We start from the raw sequence: 19,750 nt of genomic DNA on the forward strand, positions 1-19,750 counted from the left end.
AGGCAACTGTGCTACTGAGTCCTGTGAACAACATGGTTGTGCAGGATGCAAACCTGGCTACAGAGGTCCACGCTGTGACACCCGGTGTCCAGACACGTGTTCAAGATGTCACCAAAAGAGCATCACATGTACCTCATGCACTGTTAACTGGTACGGAAAGACATGTGACAAATCTTGCGACACGTGTCTCAATGGTACATGTGACATAACTAATGGAACTTGCCTAGTCGGGTGTAAAGTTGGTACCTATGGACATCGGTGTCATCGCTCCTGTAATTCCAACTGTCTGAAGACCAACTGTTCCAGTGACTCTGGAAACTGTACACACGGATGTAAGGACGGCTGGTGGGGGTCTCAGTGTGATAGCAGGTGTCCAACACATTGTGCCAGGTGTGATAGGGTTGATGCTGGATGTCTGGGATGCGAGGAGAACTACTACGGAGACAACTGCAGCAGCAGGTGTTCCCCCCAGGTGCGGCAGCTGTGACAGAACTGGAAATTGTCTTACCTGTGCGGAAGGCTGGGAGCGAGGCGGCTGTAATGGTAGATATTATAATAATTATGTATTTTTAATGTCAATAATTATACTAAAATCATGTAATGTATATGCATCATTGTAAAAAATGTATTTTGATACTTTCGAAAAAAATTACATGTGTGAAATTATGTATTTGGTTTCTGTCACAAAATGTTAAGAGATGTTAACAGATACATATACGGATGCTAATTGGGTTTCTGTTATCAGTATCAACTTGGATACAGATGCTCTGGATTGTCATACCTTGTCTTCTGATTGGGATTCTTTTCATACTGGCTTTCTTCGTACTGAGACGGTAAGTTGACCAACGATGTCATTTCTGAGGATCATATCTTCATAGTGACATTTGATACTTGTCCATTCCGTATTTATCGTTCCTGAAATACAACACGTTATATTTAGAATAATTTGTATGAAGTTTTTGTAAGTGCAATTTTCTCATTCTTTTACTTTTATGTCTTTTGTTTCAGAAGAAATATGAATGGTCCGGGCAAACTGAGAGGTCAATGCTTCCGTTATTCTTCAAAGAGATCAACCGTGTTAACTATAGACAACCCAACATTTGAAAATAGTCCGAAGGGTAACCAACAAACGCATAGTTGTTCTCACCGCTTCTAATAATGAAAGAGTAAACAGTTAAATCCTAATAGGTATATTGCGTTACATCAAAGTGCTCACTAAATAATAATGGTGCGAAGGAGACAGTCTTTCATAATTCCAGTAGTACAATCTTCTTCATTTTATTCATTCTCAGTGATCCATTTATATAATTTTCACAGCTGCTTTTTCCTTTACGGATCCCGTTTCTGAGGATGGTCAAGACTGTGTTGTGTGTTCTTTTGCACTGACATCCTGTGTTTGGACTAAAAATAAACCTGCAAGTTTCATTTCATCTTTCAGGATGTCACAAGCCTGTTGTTGCTGTCACAAATGAGGTACAGTCCCTGATGGGTGACATGGAAGGGCACAGTGTCTCTACTGGCACCAGAGTGAAGGACAGACAGGGGACAAAGGTTTCTCGCTCGCGGTCTCCCACGTCCAGTAACTCATCAAAACCTGGTGTTTCGCAGCCTCGAACACACTGCCCAGCTGACTCGTCTTATCCAGAATGTATATGGAAAACGGAGGTTCCAGTTCAGAACCTCAGCTCCTTTGTTGCGAAGATGAAAATCGATGCTGGTTTAACCAAACAGTTTTTTGTGAGTATTTTACAAAGTGTGTGAGTGAGTGAGTTTAGTTTTACGCCGCACTCAGCAATATTCCAGCTATATGGCGGCGGTCTGTAAATAATCGAGTCTGGACCAGACAATCCAGTGATCAACGTATTTTGCAAAGACAAAGTGAAATTATGTAAGATTAAAGACGTATAGTTGGTTGGTTAGCAGTATTATTTTCAACATCCCTGAAACAGTTCCAGACAGAGTGCATCACATAACATATGTTCGGATCCTTTATTTGGTGATGTGATGCTTCTCCTTTATGTTTGTGTATACACGCTTATCATCAACTTTGTTTCAAGGATCTTCCGTTTGGTAAACTTGGTTCTTGTGACGAAGCTGAAATGCCAGGAAATGCTTTTAAGAACAGATACCGAAACATACTACCATGTAAGTATAACAACATAGTTTTGTACTACCATGTAAGTGGATTGATCATTTCAAAGGTACACACGTAGAATATGCTGAATTATACCTGAAAACATATTTTGTAAACATTTATTTTGTTTTTTAATTGCTTGTTGTCGAAAGTACTATGAAATGAGCATTTTATACATTTCCTTGTTTGTTTTCTGTCATCTAAATCCCCGCTCATGGTTGCATCTGTATGACGCAGTTTCTAAAATAACCCAGTCTAGTCTAGACATGAGCGATTGATATAATGAGCATCAGTTCACTGAGTGGGAGTCGCTGACACACATACAGCCAGATCACTGAGTCTGACACCGGATCATGTTACGACCAGCACATGTTGCTGAAGACATATACCCGGACGTTCCACGGGTGAAAAGCATTTCTCACTTTTTGAAGGAATCGATCGCGATATGTTTTAGGATCTAAATTCCTTCCCATTTTTGTTCCAGACGACCACTCTCGAGTCAAACTGGAGTCTATCCCCTACATTCCTGGTTCTGACTACATCAACGCTAACTATATACATGTAAGTTTGCATATATAGATCGCAGCATCATTTATCTTTCTGTGAAGTTTGACATTTAAAGTATTCAATAATGAGTATTTAATGAAAACGCATGATTTATATCTTTTTATTAATTCATTATTTTGGTGCTATTACATTGCCCGTTTCAGTTTCGTTACTCTGGATATATATTCCATCACATATCTTCACTTTCACTGTGTAACGTATCTAAAGTTTAATTACAACTGGTAATATTTTGGAGATATTTTGGGGCTGCGGGGTAGCCTAGTGATTAAAGCGTTGGCTCGTCACGCCGAAGACCCGGGTTCGATTCCCCACATGGGCACAATGTGTGAAGCCCATTTCTGGTGTCCCCCGCCGTGATATTGCTGGAATATTGCTAAAAGCGGCGTAAAAGACTAAACTCAGTCAGTCCGTTGGAGACATCTAATTTGTGAGGATGTCATATTTTGGAGCAAAGATTATGTCAATCGTATTATCAAATGATATTCCCTTTAGTTCAACACACAAAATCTGACCAAATGGACAAGACGTTATTCGGGAATAGGTAAATCCTAACTACAATATATAAGTGACATGTCGCAAACATATAAACTGATTTACAGTTTACAAACCTGACAAACAAACCATAGACGCTTGTTGGATTAGATTCGTATGATACCCAAAAGGGATATTTAGCTGACTAGTTTCATGTTTATGATCTGGTTCCAAATGTGTTTCGTTTCGTATTCAAGGTTACGTCCAGCATCAAATTTCCTATCAATTCCTGAATACTCGTTAACGATGAATTTGATCATGAGACTGTTTGACAATGTTCTCTGTGTTAAGCCACGCGTACACAGTGTGCGTTAACTGGGCCTGTTAATAGTCTTGGACTTACATACAATAGAGCAACATGACCGGGTGCCTCTAACACGATCTTGTTATTTTCAGGGATACGGCCGGCCGAGAGCATCTGTAGCTACGCAAGGTAACTATGTGTGCTGATTATTTCCGTACTTTCGGTTACATTTCCTTTCCCGAGATTTTCTGCTTATCTAATTGAATCTGTTAACATTTCATGAGCAGTCACATAAAGTGCGCCTGTTAAACACTGGTTTCGCTTTCACTTCTCCTGCTACCATACACTTGGTGATTGTCCTCACCGACTGTTTTCATTATGTTCGTGACGTCAATCATGTACCTGGAAAATGCCTGCGTACTTTCAGGTCCGTACGGTGAGGTCATGTGGGATTTCTGGAGAATGATATGGGAAATAGAGACGAGTAAAATAGTTATGCTGACAAACTTTGTTGAAAATGGAAAGGTAAGATAATAAACCACACAATGCAAATCACAATGTCTAAATAAATTTCTGCAGTAATTATACTGCAATAATCATCGAAGAAACTTCAATCTTTATTTTCAGTAGTGTTTATGAAGTAAAACTGAAACATCACATTTGCACATGTCGGCCTCTACTTGCAATATGACAACGCTGAGGGTTTAGAGAATAGCCATTTTCCTACCATTGTTTCCTTTGGGCTTAAAACGGAAAATAGCGTTGAAAATTATGACTCGATCCCCCAAATCAGTGATGACACACGCGTCTGGCGGAAACACACTTAACCCTTTGTCAGACAAAACATTGCACTGTATAATGAAACCTTTCATTCTTTTAAGTAAACTTAGTTCTTGCCTCATTTAGACGTCCTTTGATACAAACACTGATCTATGTTTTTCTAGGCTAAGTGTGAGCAATATTGGCCTGACTTCGGCCAGCGAGGCTCTGACTATGACGATGTCCATGTCCAGTGTGTGGCCGAAGAGGAGCTGATGGACTACACGGTCAGGACGTTCTCTGTACACAGGGTAAGGATAAACTACACAGTAAGGACGTTCTCTGTAGACAGGGTAAGATAAACTACACAGTCAGGACGTTCTTTGTACACAGGGTAAGGATGAACTACACAGTCAGGACATTCTCTGTAGACAGGGTAAGGATAAACTACACAGTCAGGACGTTCTCTGTACAAAGGGTTAGGATAAACTAAACAGTCAGGATGTTCTCTGTAGACAGGGTAAGGATAAACTACACAGTCAGGTTGTTCTCTGTACACAGGGTAAGGATAAACTACACAGTCAGGGTGTTCTCCGTGCACAGGGTAAGATAAACTACACAGTCAGGATGTTCTCTGTACACAGGGTAAGGATGAACTACACAGTCAGGTCATTCTCTGTAGACAGGGTAAGGATAAACTACACAGTCAGGTTGTTCTCTGTACAAAGGGTAAGGATAAACTACACAGTCAGGTAGTTCTCCGTGCACAGGGTCAGGATAAACTACACAGTAGGGGTCAGGATAAACTACACAGTCAGGATGTTCTCTGTACAAAGGGTAAGGATAAACTACACAGTCAGGACGTTCTCTGTACAAAGGGTAAGGATAAACTACACAGTCAGGACGTTCTCTGTACACAGGGTAAGGATAAACTACACAGACAGGACGTTCTCTGTAGACAGGGTAAAGATAAACTACACAGACAGGACGTTCTCTGTACACAGGGTTTAGGAAAAACTACAGTCAGCATGTTCTCTGTACACAGGGTAAGATGAGCTACCCAGTCAGGACGTTCTCTGTACACAGGGTAAGAATAAACTACACAGTCAGGACGTTCTCTGTACACAGGGTAAGGATAAACTACACAGCGATTACGTTCTCTGTAGACAGGGTAATTATAAACTACACAGTCAGGAGGTTCTCTGTACACAGGGTAAGGATAAACTACACAGTGAGGACGTTCTCAGTACACAGGGTAAGAATAAACTACACAGTCAGGACGTTCTCTGTACACAGGGTAAGGATAAACTACACAGTGAGGTCGTTCTCTGTACACAGGGTAAGGATAAACTACAGTCAGCATGTTCTCTGTACACAGGGTAAGATGAGCTACTCAGTCAGGACGTTCTCTGTACACAGGGTAAGAATAAACTACACAATCAGGACGTTCTCTGTACACAGGGTAAGGATAAACTACACAGGGAGGACGTTCTCTGTAGACAGGGTAAGAATAAACTACACAGTCAGGTCGTTCTCTGTACACAGGGTAAGGATAAACTGCAGTCAGGACGTTCTCTGTACAAAGGGTAAGGATAAACTACACAGTCAGGTCGTTCTCTGTACACAGGGTAAGGATAAACTGCACAGTCAGGTCGTTCTCTGTACACAGGGTAAGGATAAACTACACTGTCAGGACGTTCTCTGTACTCAGGGTAAGGATAAACTACACAGTCAGGTCGTTCTCTGTACAAAGGGTAAGGATAAACTACACAGTGAGGTCGTTCTCTGTACACAGGGTAAGGATAAACTACACAGTCAGGTCGCTCTCTGTACAAAGGGTAAGGATAAACTACACAGTCAGGACGTTCTCTGTACAAAGGGTAAGGATAAACTACACAGTCAGGACGTTCTCTGTACACAGGGTAAGGATAGACTACACAGTCACGACGTTGTCTGTACACAGGGTAAGGATAGACTACACAGTCAGGACATTCTCTGTGGACAGGGTAAGGATAAACTACACAGTCAGGTAGTTCTCCGTGCACAGGGTAAGGATAAACTACACAGTCAGGTTGTTCTCTGCACAAAGGGTAACGATAAACTACGCAGTCAGGAGGTTCTCTGTACAAAGGGTAAGGATAAACTACACAGTCAGGATGTTCTCCGTACACAGGGTCAGGATAAACTACACAGTCAGGACGTTCTCTGTACACAGTTTAAGGATAAACTACACAGTCAGGACGTTCTCTGTACACAGGGTAAAGATAAACTACACAGTCAGGTTGTTCTCTTTACAAAGGGTAAGGATAAACTACACAGTCAGGATGTTCTCCGTACACAGGGTAAGGATAAACTACACAGTCAGGACGTTCTCTGTACAAAGGGTAAGGATAAACTACACAATTGGGATGTTCTCTGTACAAAGGGTAAGGATAAACTACACAATCAGGATGTTCTCTGTACAAAGGGTAAGGATAAACTACACAGTCAGGAGGTTCTCTGTACACAGGGTAAGGATAAACTACACAGTCAGGATGTTCTCTGTACACAGGGTAAGGATAAACTACACAGTCAGGATGTTCTCTGTACACAGGGTAAGGATAAACTACACAGTCAGGACGTTCTCTGTACACAGGGAAAGGATAAACTACACAGTCAGGTCGTTCTCTGTACACAGGGTAAGGATAAACTGCAGTCAGGACGTTCTCTGTAGACAGGGTAAGGATAAACTACACAGTCAGGTCGTTCTCTGTACACAGGGTAAGGATAAACTGCACAGTCAGGTCGTTCTCTGTACACAGGGTAAGGATAAACTACACTGTCAGGACGTTCTCTGTACTCAGGGTAAGGATAAACTACACAGTCAGGTCGTTCTCTGTACAAAGGGTAAGGATAAACTACACAGTGAGGTCGTTCTCTGTACACAGGGTAAGGATGAACTACACAGTCAGGACGTTCTCTGTACACAGGGTAAGGATAAACTACACAGTCAGGACGTTCTCTGTACACAGGGTAAGGATAAACTACACAGTCAGGACGTTCTCTGTACACAGGGTAAGGATAAACTACACAGTCAGGATGTTCTCTACACAGGGTAAGGAGGACAGTCTGTTCTCTGGACAGGGTAAGGATAAACTACACAGTCAGGTAGTTCTCCGTGCACAGGGTAAGGATAAACTACGCAGTCAGGAGGTTCTCTGTACAAAGGGTAAGGATAAACTACACAGTCAGGATGTTCTCTGCACAAAGGGTAAGGATAAACTACACAGTCAGGACGTTCTCTGTACAAAGGGTAAGGATAAACTACACAGTCAGGATGTTCTCCGTACACAGGGTCAGGATAAACTACACAGTCAGGACGTTCTCTGTACACAGGGTAAGGATAAACTACACAGTCAGGACGTTCTCTGTACACAGGGTAAGGATAAACTACACAGTCAGGTTGTTCTCTGTACACAGGGTAAGGATAAACTACACAGTCAGGATGTTCTCTGTACACAGGGTAAGGATAAACTACACAGTCAGGATGTTCTCTGTACAAAGGGTAAGGATAAACTACACAGTCATGGGATGTTCTCTGTACAAAGGGTAAGGATAAACTACACAGTCAGGACGTTCTCTGTACACAGGGTAAGGATAAACTACACAGTCAGGTCGTTCTCTGTACACAGGGTAAGGATAAACTACACAATCAGGATGTTCTCTGTATGCAGAGTAAGTATAAACTACACAGTCAGGATGTTCTCTGTACACAGGGTAAGGATAAACTACACAGTCAGGACATTCTCTGTACACAGGGTAAGGATAAACTATACAGTCAGGATGTTCTCTGTACACATGATAAGGATAAACTACACAGTCAGGTCGTTTTCTGTACAAAGGGTAAGGGTACACTACAGAGTGAGGACTACATACAATATCTCTGTTCTTTCATACTCGGTCTTATGCTGTCAGCAGTGAGCAGTAATTTGATGATAGATTCAAGTGATGACGTTGTCTAGTTATAGGGTAGTGTGTACTTTAATTGCAAATTACATAATGCAAAGGAATATCATAGATGCGTTTGTTCAAAATTCATTTGTCTGAAGGCTGAAATACGTCGTAGAGGCTTAGTTCCATTGGTTGTGAACAGCTAATCTTAGGGTCGAATCCCATTACGCCTTGAATATGATTGTTTTGGTTGTCATCACTCAATCCTTGCCCTCTTTTAAAGATCCGGGTTAGAACTGACCTTAAAGTAAAAATATTTACTGCCGGGGTGAGATAATAAGATTCCCTGAAATGGTTATTTATGAATGTCGTCGGATCTCATATGTGTAAATCGATCCTCACGAGTCGCGACCTGACTGCTGTGTGCGGCGTTAAACTACACACATACAAATGATCGTCTGTAAACGTTTAAGTTTGTCATCTTTTTGGTCTTCCCATCCAGATTAAACTGACAGTCAATGTTATAACGTATAACTGATATATAATATTATTCAAAGCAGTGATAATATCGTTTGCCCCACTCAAGTCATAAGAAACACTTTCTATGAGGCATATGTTACAAAAGACACAATGTACACGTGTTTATCCTTCTTGGGATATTGGGATCCCAAAATAGGTATTTATACCCTACCACAAACATTGAAGGCAATTTGGTCATTGTAATGAAACAATTCATACACAACAACGGGGTGATGTGCAGGAAGGTTATCCTGACCCGTGACAACGACTTGGCACACTAACAGGCTGAATGTTTCCTATTCCTGGTCATACATCTGCACAAACCTGCAGCTTTGTACACCTATTTGCAAATGATTATCTTTGAGTGCACCCATTCCTTTGCCACAATACCTCAGTTAAAATGTTGCAATGACATGGACTAATATCACAATGTCATGAATCAAGATCAAGATATTTGTTTTGTATATCCATCCATCTGTTATAGGGGTGTCGTGAAATAAACACTTTAGTTATCACTGTTAGTTATCACTAACGCCAGGCGTGGGACTTCCCTCTCATACCAGACTGGCCTAACTGAAATACATCAATCAATCAATCTTTTTATTCAGTAGAATGGCTACATGACCTAGTGTACAGTTATCTTAAGTATACATACATACATACATACATACATACATACATACATACATACATACGTACATACATACATACATACATACATACATACATACATACATACATACATACATACATACATACATACATACATACATACATACATACATACATACATACATACATACATCTTAAACGAATAACTTGTTTCAGGAATATTGCAACGGATTTAAGGGTATTTACATTTTTGAAATTTAACAGGTTTGTCATTGTATACATATTCTTAACTTGATATGTAAATGGCAACTTCATTCGTAAACTTGAATACTTTGAACAAGCGAACAAGACATGAAATTCATCCTCGATGCTGTAATCATTACAATTTGTACAAATAATATTAACATTTTCAACATTTTTACTCTTCCTTGCAATATTTACTTTAAAATCGTGTAGAGATATTCTAAAGTACTCGTCGGAGGTTTTTATCTTCAACATGTTTTATGTAGAATTCTGGCTGCAGAGGGGATGTATCCAAGTCTTGAAATGCGCTAGATATGTTTAGTTTGAGATTTCATCATGCCATGTTTGAGCATATGTATCAGTAAGTCGTTGTTTCAGTTGATAAATAAAACTATTTTCATTTCCGACATCCTGGGAAAACCATACATGTGAGAATCCACAAGAAAATAGCAGACTCCTTACTTTTCCTTTTTCATCTAAGTTTTTCAGCATTAAATAGGATTGGTGAGGATATCTGCGTTCGTTCATTCTTAGTAGGCTGATCCAGTATTTGACAGATTTTACTTGTGTACATATGTATAATGGGTATCGTCCAATTTCCCCCCAGAACTGCTTTATTTGATGCAAATTTCCAACGTTCAGAAATCTTTTAAAATAATTAGCTTGTATCTTTTCTATACGTTCTTGATATTAGATTCCCCATATCTCAGGCGCATAGAGCAATATTGTTTAATTTTGCTGTCAAATATGTGACAGGCAGACTCGAATGATATTGATGAGTATTGCTTGAAGAGACTATAGATGGGAATGACGGCTTTTCCAGCTTGGGCGGAGAAACTCTGGCAGTTCTTGGTCCATTTCAGTGATGACGAGAATAGAACTCAATGTGTTGTACATTTTACAGGTTTTTCTTCAAATGTCCAGGATTCATTTTTCGAGATTATGCCCCCATTTCTAAACACAATTATGTTTGTTTTTTGCAAATTCACTTCAAGTCCCCATTTCTTACAAAAGGTTGATACACAATCAGGTTGTCGTTGTAAATCTATTATAGTATATGAAAACGTCACAACATCGTCTGCAACCAGAAGAAGTAACAGATCCTCAATAGCTGGTGATACGAAAATACCATGGTTACAAGTAGAATACATTTCACTCACAAGTTCATTGATGAAGAAAATAAATAACAAGGGACTCAAAACACATCCCTGTCGAACGCCTGTGTTTGTTGTAAATAATGGTGTCTTTTCATTTTTAATATTTATACATGATTTCACAGAGTCATACATATTATTGATGATATTGTATACTTTCCCATGGCTCCCTTTTAGCGATAACAGGTACAAAAGGTTTTTTCTTGGAACAAAATCGAAGGCTTTTTTGAAGTCTATAAATGTGCAGTAGAAACGATGCTTCGATCTTGATAAGTATTTGGTAGAGAGTGCTTGAAGAGTAAATATATTGTCAATAGTCGAATACTTTTCACGAAAGCCAGATTGAGATTCTGCAAGAAGTTCGTTTGGTTCCATCCAAGATCTTAATCGTTGTTCAATAATAATAGTGATCATCATTCCACCGATGTTCCATGTCTTATGTTCCATGCTTCTGGGAAAATACCACAGTTCAAAATATTTTTAAATAGTAGGTTCATATAGGGAAGTATATTAACAATGTCCACTTTAAGAAACTCTGCAGGAATCCCATCTTCTCCTTGGGCTTTGTTGTTCTTGAGTTGTTCAACAGCCTTTGTAATTTAGTGATTTGTTATTTCGGAAGATTATATATTTTCACAGCAATCATAACATTTATGATTTAAAAGAAAATCGTTGACTTGCTGATCGAAGTCATTCAAATTATCAGATTTATCACGACTTAAAAGGCATTTGAAGTATTCATAGAATTCATTTGGATTATTATCATATGTATTTTTCTCATTTGACAAAGACAATTTCAGTGTATTCCAGAATGTTTTACAATCTTTGCTCTTGACCGCTTCGTTGATATTTTCAGCTGTCTTTTGTTCATATTCCATCTTTCTGTGTTTTCAGTGTTCCGTAAAATTTGATTTTGCCGTAATATATTTGTGTAAATTTGTTGTACACTTGTATTTCCTATATTTGTTTAGGCACTTGTATTTCTCAGTCTTTGTCAAACCATGGAGGTTGTTGTTTTGGAAAATTCTTGTTCCTATTTCCTTGAAACATATTTCCCCCAAAGAAAGTACAGATGTCAGTCATCCTGTATGTTGCTGCATTTATGTCCTTGAAAAACAGTCTTTCAAATTCTTCAAATATACTATCGTTTAAAGTTGATCGTAGCATACGGATAAATCCAGACTTTGCACTTTCAGGGAGTTTATATCGAACAGTTGCAGTCATTTGCATTGTTGTATTTGTCACATTGAATGAAACGGTTGTAAGATATCTATCAGTGAACACTTAACAGGCATATGGTCTGATTCAGTTCTACATAAGACTTCTAGATCATTCATCTTGTGGAAAATATTACAGCAAAATACCTTTATAACGAACTCCAAGGGACCACTTAAATTAGTTCGTTATATCAGTAGTTCGCTATTCACTTTTTTATATGATAATATAAGGTTTATTCGGGACTTTTAAAACAGTTCGCTATAGTCGTCAGTTCGTTATATCCCTGTTCGTTATAAAAGTATTCTACTGTACTTCACATGAGACAATAGTCAACACAGCTACATCCTTGATGATATATAAATATATAATATGCTGGTTTATCTCCCCGAGTACGTCCAATGGCAATATGTATATTGTACTGCTTACATAGTTGTAGAGGTCATCTCCAATAAGTATTCATAACAATATCAGAGGATTGTCTTGGGCAACAAAATGCATCTGAATTATAGTCTTGAGCTACAGGTATGTAGGAAGTATCATCATCGAGTTTTTAATCTTGTTCTTGTGACGTTCTGGCAAATAACCACAGAGAATGAACTGACAATCTGCTCCATTATCAGATGTGATCTGCAACAATTTCTCCTCTAGAAGATCTATTCCATTTCCTTCCATGTGGTCGTATATATGGCAACCTTCTGGGTGGATATATATAACTCCCATGAATAATGGATAACACGTATTCGCACCATTAATTCTAAAGAAAACAGTTTTCTCTCTCAAATCTGTGTGCATATGTATTCCTTACACCAACACTCATGCCACCAGAATATCTGCCCTGGACACTTAGCTTTTTAGCATCGGAATGGAATAAAGTGTAATGCTGAAATAAATTTGGCAAAATATTAGTTATATTAGTTGAATTTGAACACATTGTTTCAATCAAACAGATAAGTTCAAACTATTCAAAAAAGTAAAGAAACATCTTTATTAAACAGTTTAGATCGAAGTCCATGAATGTTCCAAAAGTTTATATTAAGTCCACCATTGTGTTGTTGCTGATCATAGTCCCTATCTGATAGGCCACGGCCACTGTCCTATTCCTGTGAAGATCTGGTTGGGGGATGAGTTTACTTAGATGTGGTCCAGTTTCGACGTTGTCCTACTTTTCGGACATCAGTTTGCATATCATCATACCCATAGACGTCACCATCCACAATGAGTTTGTCATAACTTAGGAAAGCAGTTTTATTGTTTTCACGGAATTCTTCGTTCTGTGTAGTCATCTGAGACCCTGTAAGTTTCATTTTCTTTCAACAGTTTTCTAGCCGGAGCAAGGATTACAGATTTATCTTTGAAAAAAGTCAGTTTCACAATGACCGGTCTGTTCCTTGACCTCGAGTGTAAGCGGTGAGTTCTTTCAATAGGAATTGAATGCGCATTTTCTAAATTGAGTGTGTCGCTCATAACATGCATCACTGCTTCTTCACATTCTTCTCAAGATTCTCGTGGTTTTTCATTAATTCCATTCATTATCATATTGTTTCTACGTGAATTACCTTCCCTAACGTCAACTTATTCTTCCAACAAGAGAACCTTCTGTTGAAGCTTCTGATTGTCCTTCTTCAGCTCATCTATCTTGTTGTTGAAGTCACTGGTAAACACATCTAACTTGTTGTTAAGGGAGGTAAGTTCTGTTTTGATGAACTAGAGCGTTATACCGAGGTCATTCAGTGTACAAATTTGTTCATCTCTATCTGGAGCTACGCAAGCATTTCTCGTGGACAAATGAGTCTGTACTCTTTCCTGAGACGATGCAATGATTTGCTTTGTCTTGTAATTTCATCAGGGCCTGGATTACGTTCAACGTCTCCAGCAACAATGGAGTGTCAGAATGATCAATGACAGACGTAAACAAAGTCGTGTCCCATTTGGGGCGTTATACCTGGGCGAAATGAGGATGTTGATTTACCTCGATAACAAAATTGTCCTGTTCTGGCCCTCCAGAGTCCAAAAGTCACACCCATGGCAGGTAAGCAGTGACTTATGTACTGCACACACTTGTTGTCTCGCTTAGGAATCCCAACAGTGTTTCAATATTGTCTTAATCCGTTATCTATTTTCACTGACCTAACTACGTGTTTACCGCCATGGTTGATCCCAAAGGGACCAAACTCGTTGACACCTTTAGCCTTTCTACTGCGGATGATGACATAAATAAGGCAAGATCTATGTGTGACATAACCTGGACATGTGTTTTGTTTCCTTCGGTTACTTGGATATTCCTGTAATCCCAGTTTGTTTGATATCTAACACTACGGTTCACAGGATGAAGACCCTGTCAGAACCGTGAAGCAGTACCACTTCACTGCGTGGCCAGACAAAGGAGTCCCAGAAGATGTCGGGACGCTGGTGGACTTCCACAGACTGGTCAAGAACGCACCGTCAAAAAGCAAAGGCCCGGTAGTTGTCCATTGCAGGTACGTCGAACTTGTAGTGTAACGATCTGAAATGTGTTCACGTAGACCGTATACCGTTTAGACAATTGTTATTGGGAAGGTCTGAACCAAACTGTGAAGGGAAATGGGATGTAGATAATGCGGGCTGATGGCGGATTTTCTTATGATTTCCTACTGTTTCCGCAGTTTATCATCGATACCCACCTGAGACACGGTATACTGACTCCGTTCTGACCAGTCTATGTTTAGTATCCTCAAGGTCGAGTGCAAGCCCCTAAGTATTATCTCTTCTCGTCTCTTGACGTGATACGAGGGGGATAAGGCAACAATGCAGTTTCATTATCAATTCAATTGGGGTTTACTCTCTTATATGTTTGGCCAAACAGTTAATCGTTGTACATGAATACTTATAAAGTGTATGTTTCGTACAGGCAAGCTTTGGGGGTTTTTTGCGTTCATAGCTGTCAAATATCCCAAACTGTTCCTCTAACGTGTTTGTGTTGCGTTTGTGTCTATGGTTGTTTATGTGTGGGTGAATCAAACCCCGCAGACATGCATCCCGAAGGCGCACCCGATTCTGAGGTTCTCATCCCAGTCATGTTCTTGTCATGTTCTTGTTCCATCAGCTCTCATGGGTTTTACTAAATGTAAGATGATTGGGACTTCCTGTTTCGCTTTAACATTTAGTTAATAAGCCATAGTGTAGCTGAAATACTAATCTAAAGTTGGCCCTAAAACAGGATCAAACTGCGTCGATATCACTAGATGTTGGCATTACAAAATCACTGGGGTGAATGTTGTTTTCAGTGCTGGTATAGGCCGAACTGGGACCTGGATAGCACTTGACTATCTGATTGCCCAAGCTAAGGCGGAAGGTGTGGTGGATATCTTTGAGTGTATTGTCAGGCTCCGGCACCAGCGTATGGATCTAATACAGACTGAGGTGAGGTGTTTCTCCATACAGATATGAAATATATTTTACATGACATGAATGTACGTCGTCCTGTGTCAAGTGCAAACTAATCAACAAAGTTCGCGGAGGGTAATCTGATGGATAGTCGCTTTTTGCATCTTGAATCCAGACGGTTTCGCCCATGCGGTGAACGGGTACCCGGTAGGATGGGAAATGGATAGCCTGCTCGCGCCTTACAGTAGTTTGGGCTTATATTCGCCTGGGAGCCAGGGAGAGTTGAAATCGAATGCGTACTGATCCTTCCACTGGATCAGTCAGGCTGATTTGGCCAATGTTAAGAGTGACCTTTTGCATTGCCTAGAATGTCAGAATTATTCACTTCCAGAATTTTAGTCAAGAAATTGGAAGGTCCAAAACCGAGGTCTACTTATATGCCAAGTTTTTGCCAAATCTTATCAATCATAACTGTTATTAAAACTTTAGCAGTTTCATCATTGTTGCATATATTCACTTCACTCCCAAATCCTCCAAAGGAATTAATTGACAAATTAAACAATATATTTTATAAATTCATCTGGAATGATAAGCGGGATAAGATATAGCGAACGACACTTATTAGAAAATATGAAGAGGGGGGGACTCAGAATGGTTAATGTACAGGTATTATCATAAACTCTTTAAAACTGTCAGTTTTACATAAATATCTTCAAAATAATAGCAATTCTAGCCCTAGTATCTTTCCATGTAAAGATATATTTCTGCTTGGAGCCAATATTGAAAATTATGTCAGTATTATGAATCCCTATTGGAAAGATGTTTTGGCTGCATGGGGAATATTCTATAAAACACATAAAACTGATTTTACAGATATTGATCAAATCTTATCCCAACCCCTTTGGTTCAATCACCAATTCCAAAATAGTAATTTCATTATAAGACATTGGCATCTCAAAAGTATTCACTCTATAAGAGACTTGTGTAATGATCAAGGTATTTTGCCATTTAGTGAACTTAAGAAAACTTACAAACTTTAAGGCACAATTCTTGACTATTATCAGGTTCTTTCAAATATATCCCAAAAATGGAAAGGAACTATAAGAAAGAATTTATTGATTGTTCATAATCATTATCTTAACACATCACGGATAGATTTACTTTCAGCACCAAAGAGATCCAGATATTTCTATGATAAACTTATAACTACTGAAAACCTACCTTCAACATGTGAAAAATGGCAAAATATCTTTGATATTGCAATTCCATGGCAAGATATTTTTTAGAAAATATAGAAAATTTATTTTCAGTTTAAATTTATCCGAAATATTGTCTACACAAAAGAAGAATTATTGAGAATGAAATTAGTAGATGATGAACTTTGCTCATTTTGTAATTTAATGTCAGAAAATTTGATACATGTTTATTGGGAATCTGAGTGTGTGAAAACGTTCTGGCTGAAACTGAAAGAATATATTGAAGATAAATCATCAGAAAATTTTACCGTGACAGAATATGCGGGTATAAATCCATATATCTGGTCAATCACATTTGTCTTCAAAGGGGCCGAAAATCCAGTGACTTACATAGTTTCATTTGTTTTATCAAACACGACATGGTCGGGTTTGATGGCATGGATATCTATGACTATTCCGAAGAATGTTGTAATTGTCATTTCCATGACATGACGCCCTCTACACATTCTGGGTCGTACCATGGCAGGACCTCTTACACAAGGACCGAAACCACGCCATCATGTCGTGTTTGTGTCACTATAACTGATGAATATAAGGAAGTTGGCACTTGATTCTTTGAATGTCTGCAGTGTGTCCTATATATGGGCATTTTGAAATTCGTATCTAACATGCATCCCTAAGAGCGTGCATCCCTTAGGCCTGACCTTCAATAACTAGTCCCCCTAGTAAACAGACCTATCCTCCTTCTTTTGTCTTGAAGCGTTTTAGATGATAATTGTTTTTGTTATTGTTGTTAATGTTCAAGATTTGAACAGAAATGTAAGGGACCGTTCAGAATGATGATTTTAAGGGGGGTCACCCATTTTGTTCTGGGGAGCTTGGGGGCATCAATTTTGTACACACGTACTAGGGGCGATCAATTTGTACATATAAATATGTTTAAAATTATGGTTAAAAATTATGGGAGGGTGGGGTGGGAGGGTCATTGACTTTGTACATGAGATGCAGGCGGGTCAATTATGTTTTGCATAAACTTTAGGGGCATCTTTCACATTCTACATGCTTATCCATAAAAATCATCATCACCACCACCCCACCCCAAGCCATATATCATGAACGGTCCCTAAACGGTATTGACTTTTCCAACAGGCGCAGTACCTATTTCTGCATGATGCTCTGACAGAGGCGCTCGCGTCCTGTGATAAGAAGACGTTGGAGTGTCAGGATGCAGACAAGGGGGCCAGCGATGTCTACGCAGTCGTGCAGGTGATCGTCATTGTATGGAGTACATTCCATAGGTTTTCAGGAATAGGTTTTCAGCTTTTAATCAGGCTGTAACAGGACACCACGTTTCGGCATATCTGCCTTTGATACTAGTCATATGACAAATGCATTATGCGTTTAGGCGTTTAAAACCATTCATATAAGAATTGTCGACTGCACGATTCCTACAGTGCTTATATCAAGAACACCGTCAAATAATGATGATACCGGGTGTTCGTAAAGAAATGTTTATTCTCTTAATTTCTTGGAAGTTCATACATTAAAAGACCTAGCCTGTTGTAGACTCTACTAGGTTTCAGGAAGAGATCGATGGTCAACTTCTTTATTATGAGGACATCCATAAAACTGTCTTCCTTATGTGTATCACTTCTAAATGACATTCAAAGACTTCTACTAATTTTAACAATAAGCTACCTTCTCTAGCAGGGAGCCTCTTCCAACTGAGTTCCAGTTCAGATTTTGACTTGATATTTACTGTTATGTACTGGAGGCAACAGCTGCCAATACGTAGAACGATATAATTGTGATATGTATATTATGTATATTGCATCTTCTTCCAGAAACGGAAACGGAATGTAATTTTGGAACAGGAAAACGACAAGTACAGGCGACGCACTCAGTTACCTCTGCCGGAGATTCCCTCACACGCCGCTGACAGATTCCAACATCCACCACAGGTACGACCAGGACGTTTAAACACGGGACGAGTCTAACCCTCATTTTCCAAGAAATGTTTTATAATGATCAGTTAATTCCTAGTTTGATTATCAGCACCAACTACACTTCTTCCTCTTTATTCATGTGAACACAAAACTGCCCCTCATAACATGTAATTATAGAGAGAAAGGGTATCGTTCAGGACTAGCGGTATTCACTGATTATTTTAATAACGATTATAAGCTGGATTACCGTCACCTTGCTTCATGTAAGGAAACATGAGATCTAATTTGATTTGTGTCGTGTATTTACTTTTGTTGCAGGACAGGTGTAGCTGACAACCGCGTGAAGAGGGCTGCTGAAGTTCCTGCAGAGGACATTCTAATTGATTGCGTATTTGCGTGACATTTATTAACGATGCAAACATAAGTTCATTGGATTATGTCTGTATATTATGTCATTATGTCTATATATTGAGTGAGTGATTAAGTGAAAAGGGTTCTAGTAATATTCCAGCAAAACCAGCCTCATGGACGCCTTTACGCTAGTTTCAGATATACCTGTAGGGATTGAACCAAAGTCAACGGTTAAAACTAGGCTACTTCGTCTCCCCTATCCATGATATGTTAACTCGCCGAAGCATATGTGTATGAACGAAATACTAGTATATATGTTAATGTTAAATATTCATGTAGTGTCATTATTATTTCTACATGACATACACTACGAATGTGTCAACGGCTCTGGGCCTAGATTTTCGAAGCTCTCTTAGCGCTTAGATAGTCGTAAGTGTCATTCATTTACATTACCTTACGACTATCTTAGCGCTAAGAGAGCTTCGAAAATCTAGGCCCTGTACTTTGGATGAGTGTAGCATTCTGTAATAAATCAGCATCAAGAAGGAATGTCATACAAACCTATACATGTATTCACAATGCATCGTATTAATCACACGCGTTCTGAGATCTACTCAAAACGCATAGTTTCACTTATAAAGTGTTTAGTCCGTAATATGTTAAAAGTAATCTGCGAAAGTTACTTACTCGAAAATAATCCGTGAATCAGCGAGACGTACAATTTTCAAAGAGGCTATTGTATATACAAAACACCTGACGACCTGATCACGTTTCGCTACATGTTAAGCATCTTGTGCATTAAAGATTTCAAGTAGATCTGTGATAATATGATTAACTTTACATTGCATAGAATTAAGGTGAAATGTTTAACGTTTAGTTCGGGAGTATTACTCTCTCTCTCTCTCTCTCTCTCTCTCTCTCTCTCTCTCTCTCTCTCTCTCTCTCTCTCTCTCTCTCTCTCTCTCTCTCTCTCTCTCTCTCTC

General features: G+C 39.2%; 1 protein-coding gene across 5 annotated transcripts in view; it reads left to right on the forward strand.

Annotated features, from left to right (window-relative positions):
- Positions 1 to 19,461, forward strand: part of LOC124282315 (receptor-type tyrosine-protein phosphatase T-like) — a 43,815-nt gene extending 24,354 nt beyond the window's left edge. For 3 of the 5 annotated variants that reach the window (XM_046718277.1, XM_046718280.1, XM_046718281.1), the window contains 13 exons: positions 746 to 833; positions 1,009 to 1,118; positions 1,439 to 1,737; positions 2,058 to 2,145; positions 2,619 to 2,695; positions 3,629 to 3,665; positions 3,904 to 4,001; positions 4,421 to 4,546; positions 14,237 to 14,388; positions 15,175 to 15,310; positions 17,620 to 17,736; positions 18,315 to 18,431; positions 18,735 to 19,461. In XM_046718277.1, the coding sequence (XP_046574233.1) occupies positions 746 to 833; positions 1,009 to 1,118; positions 1,439 to 1,737; positions 2,058 to 2,145; positions 2,619 to 2,695; positions 3,629 to 3,665; positions 3,904 to 4,001; positions 4,421 to 4,546; positions 14,237 to 14,388; positions 15,175 to 15,310; positions 17,620 to 17,736; positions 18,315 to 18,431; positions 18,735 to 18,749 (1,460 nt within the window). In that variant the 3' untranslated portion in view covers positions 18,750 to 19,461. The remainder of the gene's footprint in view (positions 1 to 745; positions 834 to 1,008; positions 1,119 to 1,438; positions 1,738 to 2,057; positions 2,146 to 2,618; positions 2,696 to 3,628; positions 3,666 to 3,903; positions 4,002 to 4,420; positions 4,547 to 14,236; positions 14,389 to 15,174; positions 15,311 to 17,619; positions 17,737 to 18,314; positions 18,432 to 18,734) is intronic. The other 2 variants (XM_046718279.1, XM_046718278.1) reach the window with 2 other exon arrangements.
- The last annotated feature ends 289 nt before the right edge of the window (positions 19,462 to 19,750 follow it).

This window comes from Haliotis rubra, unplaced genomic scaffold, assembly GCF_003918875.1.
Source record: "Haliotis rubra isolate DU_JTF1 unplaced genomic scaffold, ASM391887v1 Scf298, whole genome shotgun sequence".
In the NCBI taxonomy this organism is placed as follows: domain Eukaryota; kingdom Metazoa; phylum Mollusca; class Gastropoda; order Lepetellida; family Haliotidae; genus Haliotis; species Haliotis rubra.